The 14,226-nt window shown below is 40.9% G+C and overlaps 1 protein-coding gene across 1 annotated transcript in view; it reads right to left on the bottom strand.

Annotated features, from left to right (window-relative positions):
• The window catches only part of LOC131188446 (uncharacterized), an 80,199-nt gene that overhangs the window by 51,360 nt on the left and 14,613 nt on the right, over positions 1 to 14,226 (bottom strand). The window contains exons 2-3 of the mRNA XM_058163765.1: positions 11,506 to 11,584; positions 7,779 to 8,269 (exon numbers count right to left, since the gene is read on the bottom strand). Coding sequence (XP_058019748.1) covers positions 7,779 to 8,269; positions 11,506 to 11,584 — 570 coding nt within the window. The remainder of the gene's footprint in view (positions 1 to 7,778; positions 8,270 to 11,505; positions 11,585 to 14,226) is intronic.

Below are 14,226 nucleotides of genomic sequence, written 5' to 3'. Positions count from 1 at the left end.
ATACTAACAATATGTCTCTGTGTGCAGTAACTGCATAACTCAGCACCATCCATGATGTATTTGTTTTCTTATTGTTGGGTGGGAGGTGCGTTCACATGTCATCTCTCCTTTAAGTAAAGAGCTTAACTCTTCTCTGTAAAATAAGCTCAGTTTCCAAGGAGTTTATCACAGTATTGCAAAAAATTAGACACTTAGCAAAATGTAAGTAAGACTCTTGCAGAGACTTCAGCTTTTTTGAGAGAAAATTGAAGTTGATGCTGATCAATCACTCAACAATATGGCTGCTGCCAAATACTTGAGGAAATCCCTCCCATCCTACACATAATGCCTGCCAAAACATTTACTTCTAAAGATAATGAGTCCATTCATTAAATATATACCCCTCTAAACCTAACACCTGAGGACTTCTAAAGAAGTAATTTAGCCTACAAAATATTAAGTCAGAATCAGTTTTCCAGTACAAAATAGTCTAAACAAATGCCACAAACATCACATTTCTGATATTTTTCTACTTTAAGAGATCAGATCACTTGATCTTATAGGTCTCTTTTGGAAATAAATTCATTTTCGCTAGAAAGTTGGTAGCCAAAACAAATACTGCACTTATAGTGAGTTGGCAGAACCAAAGTATATTTTTAACAACATCCCAATATATAGTACATGAGTTTGCTATATATAATGTCTGTATTCGTAACAAACTGCAGTTCTATATCAAACATGGGTCAATATCAGGGGTGAAATGCTCCTGGTTCAGACTGGATTGGCCGATCCGGTAGCGATGGCAGCGGGTGGTTCGGAGAACCGGTATCCCTGCCCCCACACCCTGCCCATGCCCACCCAATCGCTCAATCGCCTACTTGCCCGCTTCTTTCCGGCTCGCTCACTTTTCCCACCCGAATGGTAGGAATAGGCTGTAAAAATGCTTTTAAAAGGTTAAAAAAAGGCTCTGACAATCACAGCTGAGCTGTGCAATCGTCAGACTCTTTTTTTTTCTTTTAAAAGCATTTTTTTACAACCTATTCGGCCGAATACATTGTAAAAAATGTTTTTAAAAGTAAAAAAAAGATTGTGCAACACAGCTGATCACACCACCTCACCCACGTGCTGGTCTACTTACCCCATGCCTCCTTTTGGCGTGCACTGTGCACGTGCACACCTTGCATTTGGTGTGTGGTGCATAATGTGCTTGCGCGCACACAGTGTGTATGCACAGCCAGCAAACCGGTAGTAAACCGTTTGAGATTTCACCACCATGGTCAATATTAAATAAAACCATGTTTAAACCTTGAACATTTAGAAACCCTCCAAATTAAAGAAATGCCCATGGAATCTCAACTATACTTAGCTTTGGAGGTCAGTGCAGTGCTTGAGAAGGGGTCTTGTTTTGTCTCCTAATTATTCTAACCATCTAGGTATTGGCTACCAATTAAAATATAACTCTTATGACCACCTTCCCAAATATAGATCTGTAGGGTGCCACAGAAATGTTTTGGGACAATTACTGCCTGCATCAGCTTGGAATCCTGGTAATTGTACTTCTAATACAACTGGAAGACATCCACTTGACAAAGGCAGGTATACGTAAAAGATGGTCTGGATTTATCATACTTGTCTATATTTCATTTTTCAGAAGCAAAGTATATTTTTCCCATTCTAGCGTCTCTTAGGTGAGTTGAGAGTACAATTTCCCAAATTCCCAGTCACCATGGCCATTGCTATCACAGAAACCATGAATGGAAGATGAACATACACTCAAGACAAATCCCATGCACTGCATAGTATGAATTTATTATAAAAGCATTAATCCTAGAAATTCCCCAAGAATGCTTGGGTGGTATTGCCTCCAGAAAAGCAGATGTCTCCTTAAAATGAAATATTAGCTTGTATTGTATGGAGGAAGTGTATTCACCAGTGCTGCTGGCCTAGATGGTTAGAAAAATTAGGAGAGAAGATAAGGCCTCTTCGCAAGCACTCATTCATTTATGCCATAAAGCAATCTAGAATCATTTCTGAAACCATCAAGATACCCTACTGTCCATTTGTATTCCTTGTAGTTTTAAGAAGCAAATAACATTCTGCCAGGCCTTTGAGCACTCTGAATCTATCCCAAGCTTCTGCAGATACCGACATACAAGCAGCCAGAAGAATGGCTGTATTATTTATATGCATTACAAGAAACACAGTGTGCAGCAGCCTGACTGAATTATAGAGCAAGCAGGAAACTGCTCACACCTCAGAAGTACTTAGGGCACCACTTTAGCACTCCACGGGTGCCGAAGTAAGGACAACAAGGACCAACAATGTGACCTTTTATTTTGGATATCAGCCAAACAATGGACCAACTGTAATATTCATACCAGGCTATGGAGCACAGAGTCAAAATGATGAATGAAAACTCTGGGAAAAGTTCCATGAGCTGGTCAATTCCAATTAAAACAAATTAACCAACAATCCTGGTGGATTTAGCCTCAGATTTACAACTATAGAACACTGCTATAACTTAAGGCAGAAGTTTCTGAAGCTCAGCAATCATGGAGGTCATCAAATAAATTTAGGTGGAAGAAACATGTTTTATGGGCTTTCGTATATAAAGCAGGATGCTGACAGTTCTCACTCACTTTCTACCTGAACAAGCACTTGTGTGGACAAAGAAGTAGTGTGGTCTGGCTATGTGTGATCTTCTCTGCACCTGCTCAGCTGCTTGCTCCAGCACTTTGTTCACACCCCTTTCCTTCACTAACTATAGAAATAAAGCCAAATGCTGTTTTGACAGCTGAGAAGGTGGAGAAATTCATTTTCTCTTGCCAGGAAGGACTCCTCTCTTTTCCTGGTTTGGTTGGTTGGTTGGCTGGACATACATTTGAGCCATAAAAGGATGAGGTGAAGTAGCAAGAAGGGAGAGAGAGCTGTGAGAATAAAAAAAAAATACTCAATTTATCTCATGCCCACCCCACCACATGTGGCTGGAGTTCCCCTTTTTAATAAATTGAAAGCATACCCCTTCCCATATCATCTCAGCTAAGATTAAAGAGGTAAAGGTTCCCCTCGCACATACATGCTAGTCGTTCCCGACTCTAGGGGGCGGTGCTCATCTCTGTTTCAAAGCCGAAGAGCCAGCGCTGTCCGAAGACGTCTCCATGGTCATGTGGATGGCATGACTAAACACCAAAGGTGCACAGAACACTGTTACCTTCCCACCAAAGGTGGTCCCTATTTTTCTACTTGCATTTTTTACGTGCTTTCGAACCGGTAGGTTGGCAGAAGCTGGGACAATGGCGCTCACCCCATTACATGGCACTAGGGATTTGAACCGCTGAACTGCCAACCTTTCAATCGACAAGCTCAGCATCTTACCCACTAAGCCACCGCATCCCTTCCAGCTAAGATTAAGCCTGGTTTATAAACAAAGAAGAATCAGATGTAAACTCAACCAACTGTATGACCGACAGTAATAGTAAATGAGAATATTTTCTAATATTTCTTCTCATAAACACATACAAGAGCATCAGAGATTACGTAGAGCAGACTATAGACTCTTTGTATTCTCTCTCTGACTGTCCATCATGGTTACATTCAGAAATTTGTCATTTAAAGGATAATCAGTTTCCAGTAGCATATCCTAACTCCTCCCAAAAATGCTGCTGGATAATATTTCAACTTCCATAAAATCCAACTTTGGACTTCAGATAACAGAAAAGTCTGCTGTTTGGCAAATCAGGCCTGGCAATTTATGCAAATTGGCATAATTTTAGTAAATTTTACATAAATTATATAATACATAAATACATAAAACTGCATAATTAACATACATTTACCAGTTATGTAAATTTGGATTTAATGAACATTTGGATTTAACAGACAGCCCTTTCCCTCAATAATTATTCCCCAATTATTCCCCCTATTAAAATTCTGTTTACGTATGCAACAACTACCGTAACTAATGAGAAAGACTTGGATTGTGAGAAAAGGAACAAGTGAACCTTAACTTGTCTGAAATTATCCATCCATTTAGACCCAAGATTCTTCAGCCTCCTTTGAAAATGATATAGATCTAACCCCTCACATAAGCTCCTGAATGAAATGATTTCTTCACAATGCTATCCCCTACTCAAACCTTATGGCCTTACCTCTCAGGAGGCAGAATCCAACAGGGCAGATTAAGAAACAAGCCAATATCTGCAGCAGTAGTGGGTTCCACTTACCTTCACTACCAGTTCGGAACTGTGAGCGTGTGTAAACACTCACTTGTGTGCAACGCTTCTGCGCATGCATAAAACCTTCTGCGCATGCGCAGAGTGTTTATGATGATGTCCAGGTGGGTGGGCAGAGCCTTCTGCTACCGCCACTACCGGTTCGCCTGAACCGGTAGAAACCCACCACTGATCTGCAGTCTGTAAAAGGGACAGTCCAGTGTATGATCTCATTATAGTTTTGACAGAACCGCAAATGAACTGGAGGTGAGAAGAGGAGAGAGCATACAAGATAAATTCAGATTTGTCTGTACAATGCTATAAAAGTTGAAATGGACAAGACTCTATACAGCGCAAGCAAAGAAGATATAGACTACATGGGGTGGATAAAAATTGATTATTTTTTTAAAAAAATCAAAGAAATTGGATTTTTTTTATTTAAATTGGATTTTTTAAATTTAAGTCAATTTTTTTTTTTTTTATCAAATTTATTTTAATAAAATGCCTTTGGAGTAAATATCTATCTAAAAATAGTTTTCTATTTAGATTCATTAATAATTTAGTTTATTGAGCATGAAATGGAGCTATAGCATGAGGCTGTATATTCTGCAATATTGGGACTGTCCGTGAGTCAACAGCAAGTCAGAGGATGAGCTGCTGCCGGACAAAGATGATAGTTGCTGTTTTAAAATTATGATTTAAATCAAGTTGATTTAAATCAAGCCTTTTTACTAGTGATTTAAATCATGATTTAAATCGAGTTGAGTTGATTTAAATCAAATCCACCCTTATACTACAAGCAAAAGCAGTTAGAATCAATCTAGGGCAGAGCTGTCAAACTTGTGGCTGGCGGGCCAGATGTGTCATGCGCTGGCCACACCAACACCCAGTTTAGCAAAGGGGGGGAAGTAGTGATACGTCACGTGATGCCGCTGTGATGACATGGGTTTTATACCCCTGATGTAGGACATTTAGTATCAGTTAACAGGAAGTGAGCAAGACCCTTTCCTCATTATAGTTTTTATAGTTAGACAAATAATTGGAGGTAGATAGCTTCTTGTAGTCTAAAGATGTACTTTTCAAACTCCGCAATTTTAAGATGTCTGGACTTCATGTCCTAGAATTCCCCATCCAGCATGCTTGTTTCCTAACCAAGGTTGAAAAACATCATTCTAATGCAACAACCATGTTTCATTTCTCTATTCTGAAAACTCAACATTTTAAGCCTCCTCTATTGATAGAACCCTCAAATTTAAAAGTAAATAAATTGAATTGTCTGAAATCTTACAAAATGACCAAATCTCATAAGATTTTTATATTCAGATTAGGTAACATTTTGGTTTTGGTATTCAATATCTAAAAAGACTTGACCTTTTAACAAGCTGAAGCTCAACTAGGCAATCAATATTGTTCCAATAAAGGCGAATATTTCCTCAAAAGCAGCTTTTATAAATTCCTCTACAAATCTTGAACAACCTCCCCATTGATTTATTTAGATGATGTCCGATGGAATCTTCTGAAGAGTTTATGATTTCATGTTGATTTCTCATTGTAATTTGAAATAAGAGAAGCTGAGTGATGCAATTGAGTCAAGGAGTTCATTCCTTCATTGAACAAATTTCTAAGGAAAAGGCTTATCGCCTTATCCTCAAGCCCAATCCTCAGGAAAATAGAATACATGATTCCATCCCAATAAAGGCATGTGGATAGGTCAAACTCATAGCCAGAAATAATCTTTTGTCTTTGCTTTTCTCCAGAATAAGCTATTTCACTGCTCCTTATTCTCCCAAAGGAACACCAACCATTCATGGTTAAAAAAAGGCTTGAGAAAGGGGTGAACTGCCACCCTAAGTGTTTCTACTATTAGATTCTGCAAAACATGAAGTCATGCTGACCTTTTCTGTATTATTTTCCATTATTTTAGTTCTACTTCAGTCAATGTGTACGACTGAGTTAGTGGGACTTGTTCATCAAAAGGAAAGCACTGAGAGTTCAGCAGGTCTTTCTGCTTTGGCATTCAATGCAATCCTTTTGCTTATTGTGAAAAGTCCAGCTTTTCAAGAGCAAACCTCCTGCCATGCCTACAAGAAGATCCAGCTGATTTATGTTTGTTGGGGGGGAGGGGTTCGAGCAGAATTGCAGCTATCCATTAAAGGGCCATCAAATATTTGTTTTTGGTTCTTCTTCATCTACTTGCTCTAGAGAGGGACACCAACAACCATAAACTCTTAAGAGCCAGTTCAAGTGCTCAGTGGGGCCTCTGATGAATTTCTGGAATTTGTTCCCAGAAATTATTCCAAGAAAATCCACGATTCTAATAGGCTCATTTTTGACAGATGAAACTTTTCTAAATTATGTGTGATGGGTTACAGTATCTAACTCCAATCTTCTATGCATTTATAATGGCTGCAGCTGGTTCGCTCAGCTCTCTTTCTGACTGCTGGCACCCTGAGCAACCAAAACACTTTGCCTACCACACACAGGCACCCCATCTGCCTTGTGCCTGACAATACTTCTGAATGGGTACCATGAAAAGAAGAGGCTGCACCCTTGCCAAAGGCCAGACATGACCCTGTTCTTTCTGGGACACAATCACAAAGCCCTCGTTAAAATGCATATGGCTGGCAGCAGGTCCAGGGTGTAATTAGGATATTGTCCAAGGACTATCGAAGGGCTGCAAGGGAGACTATTCAATTCACTGTAGATGTACTTGGTGCCTTGAAACACAAGCCAAGCCATTTCAGCCCAATTATTAAAAAAAGAAGAAGAAGAAGAAAAGAAATGAAAAGATGGGAAGGAAGCCAAATGCAAAGAAACACACATATTGACGCAAATACCCCTCTGCAAAAGTACAAGCAGCCTAGCATGACAAGCAGAAGGGGCAGCTGCTTCTTCCAACTCATTACAGCAGGACAATGGCCTCAGCTGATGACATGTAAGAGGTATAGAATATGAAGCGTTTTAAAAAAGAAAAGGTTCGAAATAAAGAATAGAGTCAGTGGCAGAATAGCACAGGAATCTGCCTTATTTCACATAAAACCATGAAGCGCTATTTGTTTAAACCATGGTTTGTTGAACAACCCAAACTGGCTGGATTCACATATCATTTTAAGCCAAAATCAAAAGTGAAAACCAGCCACTGTCTCCAGGAGACAAAGAGGTCATCTATATCATTTGCTACATTAATCATTGCAATGTTAGACATTTTAGAAATAAAAGGATTGGGTAGAAATAAAGCTTTTACTCAGTGATGTTCTCATTTCTGAAGAAATGAAAACTGCTCTTTAAACCATTATGATATGCAGTCAAAAGCAAGATATGGTGCCCTAGTTTCTAATGAAAATAGAGGCAGATGGAAACCGCTCCAATAACAGATAATTCTGAGAACAGAAACAAGAGGGGCAGAGATCAAGCTGAATGAAAATATTCAAAACCCAATGGCATGAAAAGCTATTCGCCTACCAAGGTTAAAGATAAAAGACTTTGGAAAGTCTAAACAAATTTGATAGTCATTTTCTATCACAACTTTCCAAGGTCTATCATGTATATGACTAAATATAAGTATCATTTGATGCAACACCATCTTACTTGCTGCATTTTTTCCAGATCGAGACTGGGCCTCCCGACTTTGTCACCATAGCCCTGTCGGTGTCGTTTACACGGCATCCCTTGCTCAAAGCTGCCTCCGACGCTTGTAAAAATTATAGGCCGGGATGATGTGGTCCGTACCAAGGACTGCAGTCTCTTAGGAGGTGAGGCACTGAAGAGCACCGGGCTAGGACTGGCACGCAAACCCTCCACAGCTTCGACCACTGGCCGGAAGGATTTGCCACACAAGGTCTTTACTTCCTCATCACTGGAGGAGGTATTACAACTGTCACTGCAGCAGCCAAGCTTGCTGACCTGAGACCACTTCCGTTTCTCAGCAGCAAATTCACGGGTGATACATTCCAACTCCTCTTCAGAGCTATGGTGGTCCAGCCCAGAAGGAAAATGGCCTCGCACTTTGCAGCACTGATTTTCTTGATTTTGCTGTTGATTGGTTGCCAAGGGAGTCAAGGTGCAATTCCGTCTTCTCTCTGGGAAAATATTTAAAACAGTGATAGAGAAGATCTTAACGCAGCCTTACATAGTGATTAAAAACCACTAGTCCCATTCCCCACTCCTTCTGTCAAATAAGTCCTTCATAAGTCCAGAGACTGGAAGAAGTTAAGACTAGCAGCGGGCAGGAAAGCTGAGATCTTCTGGAATCATCAGGAAAGTGAATGTCCTTTTATTTAAGAAGAACTGGCACACTCACACTGTGAAAGACACTCTATGACCTAGGGCCCACCAAGACCCAATCAGCTACAAACATCTGAAGTTCCTTGGAAATAGAACTCTGTACCGAGGGGGAACCAAGTTTAGTTTCTGAGGAGGAGGTAGGGACAGTACACATTGAAGATAAATAGAAAAAAGTTGGCTGTGTAAAGCCATCATCACAGTATCAGTGAAATTTAATGAAAAGGGGAAGAATTCTATATGCTGGAAGAAAGTAAGAGTAGAATCAGAATCTACTTTTGTGTACTCAAGAAGTAGCTCTGTACGATACAGAACTCATGTTCCACATTTACCTACTGACAACGTGCTCCCATACATTCTGACCATTCTACACGTTCATGGCAGCCAAAATCGTATACAGGTAGCCCTCGAGTTACGAATGGAATGGAGCCTGCCCATTCCATTCGTAACCCGAGGATTCATAGGAGTGACTCTCGTACTTCGAACAGGATCACTCCCTCCTTTCGCCCTTGATTTGCTAATCAAATGAGAGGCTCATTAAGTGCGCATGAGGTATTTCAGGGTGGGGAAGCCCATCAGGGGGCCTAGTGATGGAACAGGCCAAAATGGAGTTTCTGATGGCTGATCTAGCCCACCGATGCTCTGTTTGGGCCTCTGCGGGCTTCCACCCTCCCCCCCCCCCGAAACTCCATTTCAGCCTGCAAGGGGCTGGGAGAGGCCAGCGGAGGCACGAATGGAACATCGGAAGAGCGGATTTGTCCCTCAGTAGTTCATTTCGGCTGGCAACCTGCCAGGCAAGGCCCACGGAGGCCCAAACAAAACTGCAGAAGAGCACACATGACTGAGAGGCTGGAAAGGAAACTGCTTGCTAGATCTTCATAAGGTAAGTGACCCAGCGTGGCAGGTTGGTTGGGGGGAAAGCAATTGTCGGGAGCATGAGGCCCAAACAGAGCTTCTGAGGGGCAGATCTGCCCCCCAGAAGCTCCATTTCGGCCTGCAACATGCCAGATGAGGCCTCTGGAGGCCTGAACAGAGCATCAGAGGGGTCAATCCGCCCCTCGAAGCTCCATTTCAGCTGGCAATATTCAGGACGAATGTTGCAGAGCCTCTGCAGTTGTTCATAACAATTGTACGAACAACTGCCGTGGTGCTGCAAGATTTGTAATTTCAGGACTTGTTCACAAACGCTAGGGAGCGCTTATCACGTAACTTTGAACGTTCACTAAGGGAACGCTCGTAACCTTGGGATTACCTGTATTACTTTAGTATCTTATCAAAAAGAAAAAAAAAGAAAAAACAACCATCCAATCCATATTCATTTGAGTAACATGTAGTGCCAATATAAAATGTGATTAGCTTGATTTAGATTTAATAATTTGGGTGAAACCAACAAATATAACTTGTAGCACATAGTTAGAACATAGAATAACAGAGTTTGAAGAGACCTTGGAGGTCATCTAATCCAACTCTCTGTTCCAGCAGAAGCTCTGCCATTTCAGATAAATGGCTATCCAGTCTCTTTTTTGAAAGTCTCTAGTGTTGAATCACCCACACATGAACCTAGGCAATTATAATTTAATCTATATACCATGTTCACACAAACCGTGACTCAGCATGATGTGCAAATTCTGTCACTGGTTGTATCTCATGCTACTCTATCACAAATAGAAGGGACATTAACCTAACAGAGTTTGCTTCTGGTAGAATGAAAGAGGGCAATTTTGGCTAATCTCTCCTACAGCTATGAGCACTGCCCTCACATGAAGAGGCTCAGCAGCAGAAGGACCTCAAAGCAAGGCATATAAAAGTGGCAAATCCTAGCAAAGATCATAGGACCACAGAGTTTCTCAGATTTGGAGAAAGATCCACAGCAGAATTTCCAACCACTTGTAAAGCTTACTGGCTATTATTGCTCCCATCATCATCTATTACCCCAATTTAACTTCATTGTTCCAAAAATGAAATCAAGCAGCCTGCCCTTGTACATCCCTTGAACAGTGATGGCTAACCTTTTCGGCACCGAGTGCCGAAACTGGAGCGCGCATGTGCACGCCGGAGCACCAGAACCTGGAAGAGAGCAGCTGGCCATTGCGCATGCATGCCGGGCCACCTGTCTGGCATACATGTGTGCAACAGAACCCGGAAGAGCAGCTGACAATGGCGCGTGTGCCCACAGAAAGGGCTCTGCGTGTCACCTCTGGCACATGTGCCATAGGTTCGCCATCATGGCTATAGAAGAAGTATGAACAACAGATATAAATAAATATTTTAAGAAAAGGAGTTGAGTTTTATGTGTTTCTCCAGGATTTATAGTAGCATAGAGTTCCTGTGAAATTGTTCTGCAATCTATACACTACTAAAACTCTGATTCCTCCAATCTTTAACTGGGCAAAACAGTGTACCCACCATAGGGACAAAACCTTTTGTACCAAGATACCTCAAATGGTCTAACTTACCAAATGTATCCAGAATCCATAACTCCCTTGAAATTGAAATTTGGCAAATTTTGTAAGATACTTTATGACATAAAATTATCATAAAACGTTTTGTGATATAATACAAAATGTCATACAACATTTTATGTGTTGATCTTTGACTATACTATATAGTTCAACATGGGCTATTTTCAAGGCAGATACATCTCTGAAGGTATTCTAACTTTTTCAGTGAAGGCCGAACATTAGAAGAGTTCTGTCATTGCTAAAGGCATTGAGGAATCTGGTCAGGAAATCTCTCTGAAAGAATGACCCAAGGGGTCACAGGTTGTCTAGTTATCCCATTAATCTTGACCACCACTCATGCTGGGCAGAGTTAATAGGACTTCAACAAGATCTGGAAGGCATCAAATTTGAGAAGACTGCTAGACAGGAAATTCTTAGTTTCAGGGAAGACGAAATTAGCCGTATGGGATGGGATTACATAAATTATAACAAAAGTCGACATAATTTGCAGTAGAAAGCAAACACCTGGAAATTACAATGCAAGTCTAACACTAATATTCTTAGTAGGCTTCCTAAATACTGGAATGCTTTACCTCTGTCAATCTGAGCAAGTTCCTGGTTCTCTCCCTCAGAATCATCACTGTCTTCTTCATCACTTGGTGTGTAGGAAATCTAAGAGAAAATGCATATTTAAAAATCATTCAAGATGAAATGTGCAATGGGCAAATTCTAGTCCCCCGTTTAATTTTCATAAGCATTTCTTTATGAATGTATAGTCCATTTTATACCCAAATTAATCTCAATTTTACATTAAAAAAATCTTAACAGACATGCTTGTTTCAGCAAGTATTTTTCAACTTCTTATTTTCTGCATAGGATGCATTTCAAAATTATTTGATATTCTAGAGGGAGAGCCCATTGCCAATTTTGGAGAAATCCAGTGGCTTCCAAATCACATATTAGTTTGAGAGGTCCAGAGTTGATCCATTCTTAAGACAATAATGCATTCAATATGGCATCCCTAACATGAAAACCAACACTTGCATCTCCTGCTGCCTTCACAGATATCAGTAAAATCTGTATATAAACAATACAATTCGTATTAGGTAAAATTCTTCTGCATGTTTCCTTATCAGAGGTATGCAATTTAACAACTGAAGGACTCTCTTAGCTGCAGTGACACACCTGTGAACTAACCTCCCTAAAGCAGTTCACCTGGAAACAAACCTGTTCATCACCAAGCACAAGTATTCTTATTCGCTCAGGCATTCTAATTTACTATAATTTGGATTTTTTTATAATGAACTGCTCTGACTTTTTGGTATTGTATTATAGTTAATTGAATGTTACCTGAAATATTAAACTTGTAAAGTGTATCTATATACTGTACACTACAAACACATATACAAATCCAGCCCCAAAATCTGAAAGCTAGTTAATTGATGCATCTCAGTGCAGCCTCCCCAACTTTGCAGCTCCGTGATAACTGAGGATGAGTATTATCTAATATATATGGGCAACTGCAACCTAGAGAAAACTGATGGATGGTATTTTTGCTATATTATATGCATATTTCTTTCAAGAACCTCTAAAAGAAATTTACATTGTTCATCTGCCCCTTCTTTTCTTAGCTTTTTTAGTCACAGTGCATTGGAGGCTTCCTATCACCTTTGCTACTCCTTGAAATCCAGTTTGGAATGTCAAAAACAGAATAACCACTTAAAAATCTCATTAGTATTGAAAACAACTGATCTGTTCTGTCATTTGAAACATCTTAAGAAATTGTTCCATTTGTCCAAGTTTGCTATCTGTTACAATTTAAGGCTGTCTCCCCTTGCCAAAAAACAAATGATTACTATGTGATAGCTTTGCTAATAATCTCAATTTATTTTTATCAATTAAATTTCTATGGCACCCATGTTACTCATACAGTGACTCTGGGCAGCTTACAATATAATAAATACTGTAGTTAAAAAGTACTAAAATACCATTTAAATTAGAAAAGTTGAATAGAGAAGTTAAAAACCAAGATGATGGGAGGCCTTGGAGTGAGTCTCATTGCTACGCCATCAATCACTCCTAGTTTAGCCCCAGGCCAAGCAACAGAGCCAAGTTCTTAGGCTCTTCAAGAAGGCTAATTGTGTGGAGGTGGACTTCACCTACCGCAGGAGAATATTCCAGAGGGTGGGAATGACCACATCAGAAAAGGCTCTTCTCCTGGACCTCCCAGCTGAAATTATTTGGACAATAGGATCTGAACGAGACCCTTTCTGCTGGAACAGGTAGAGCAAGTTAGTCCCATCAGGGTGAGACAGTTACTCAGATACCTTGGATCCATGCCATAAAGGGCTTTAAAGGTAATGACCAACACCCTGAATTGGATCCAAAAGCAAATTGTCAGTCAAAGCAGTTTGTATAACAGCAGTGCCCCAAGGGGCCAACAGAACTGTCCCCTCCACTGTGTACTGCACTAATTGCAACTTCTGAATACTCTTCAAGTATATTCGGAGATGACCAGGGCTGTGCACAGGGCCTCACAAGCCAGGAAATGGCACAACTGATGCACAACATTAAGTTGTTCAAAGGCTCTCCTAGCCATGGTCGTTACTTGCTGTTTGAGCAGAAGTCACAAGTCTAGGAGATTCCCTAAATTGAGCACTGGATCTGTCTGGGTAGTGCAACACCATCCAGATTTATCCAGATGATCAATTCCCAGATCCAAAGGCCCCTTGAATCCACAGTCACTTTGTCTTACCGGGGTTCACCTTGTTATCCCCCATCCCTTACAGCCTCCAGACACTGCAAGAGGGCAGTTACAGCATCATTTGTATCACTGGGGATGGAGATTTAATGTTGGGCATCATCAGCATATTGAGGATACCTCATCCCAAGATGTTAGATGATCTCACCCAGTAGTTTTATGTGTATGTTAAAAAGAAGCCCCAAACCCTGCAGCATGTCTTTCCGGCCGCCTTGAAAGAGGCGGTGGTGAGGCCTCTCCTCAAGAAGCCTTCCCTGGACCCAGCTGTTTTAGGTAATTATCGTCCGGTCTCCAACCTTCGCTTCGTGGCGAAGGTTGTAGAGAGTGTGGTGGCACGTCAACTACCCCAGTACCTGGAGGAAACCATCTATCTAGACCTGTTCCAGTCCGGCTTTCGGCCCGGATACAGCACTGAGACGGCTTTGGTCGCGTTGGTGGATGACCTCTGGAGGGCCAGGGATAGGGGTTATTCCTCTGCCTTGGTCGTATTAGACCTCTCAGCGGCGTTCGATACCATCGACCATGGTATCCTGCTGCACCGGTTGGAGGGATT

This window comes from Ahaetulla prasina, chromosome 1, assembly GCF_028640845.1.
Source record: "Ahaetulla prasina isolate Xishuangbanna chromosome 1, ASM2864084v1, whole genome shotgun sequence".
Taxonomy (NCBI): Eukaryota; Metazoa; Chordata; class Lepidosauria; order Squamata; family Colubridae; genus Ahaetulla; species Ahaetulla prasina.
Note: the sequence above shows the minus strand (reverse complement) of the source record. Positions and strands in the feature narration are given on the sequence as shown.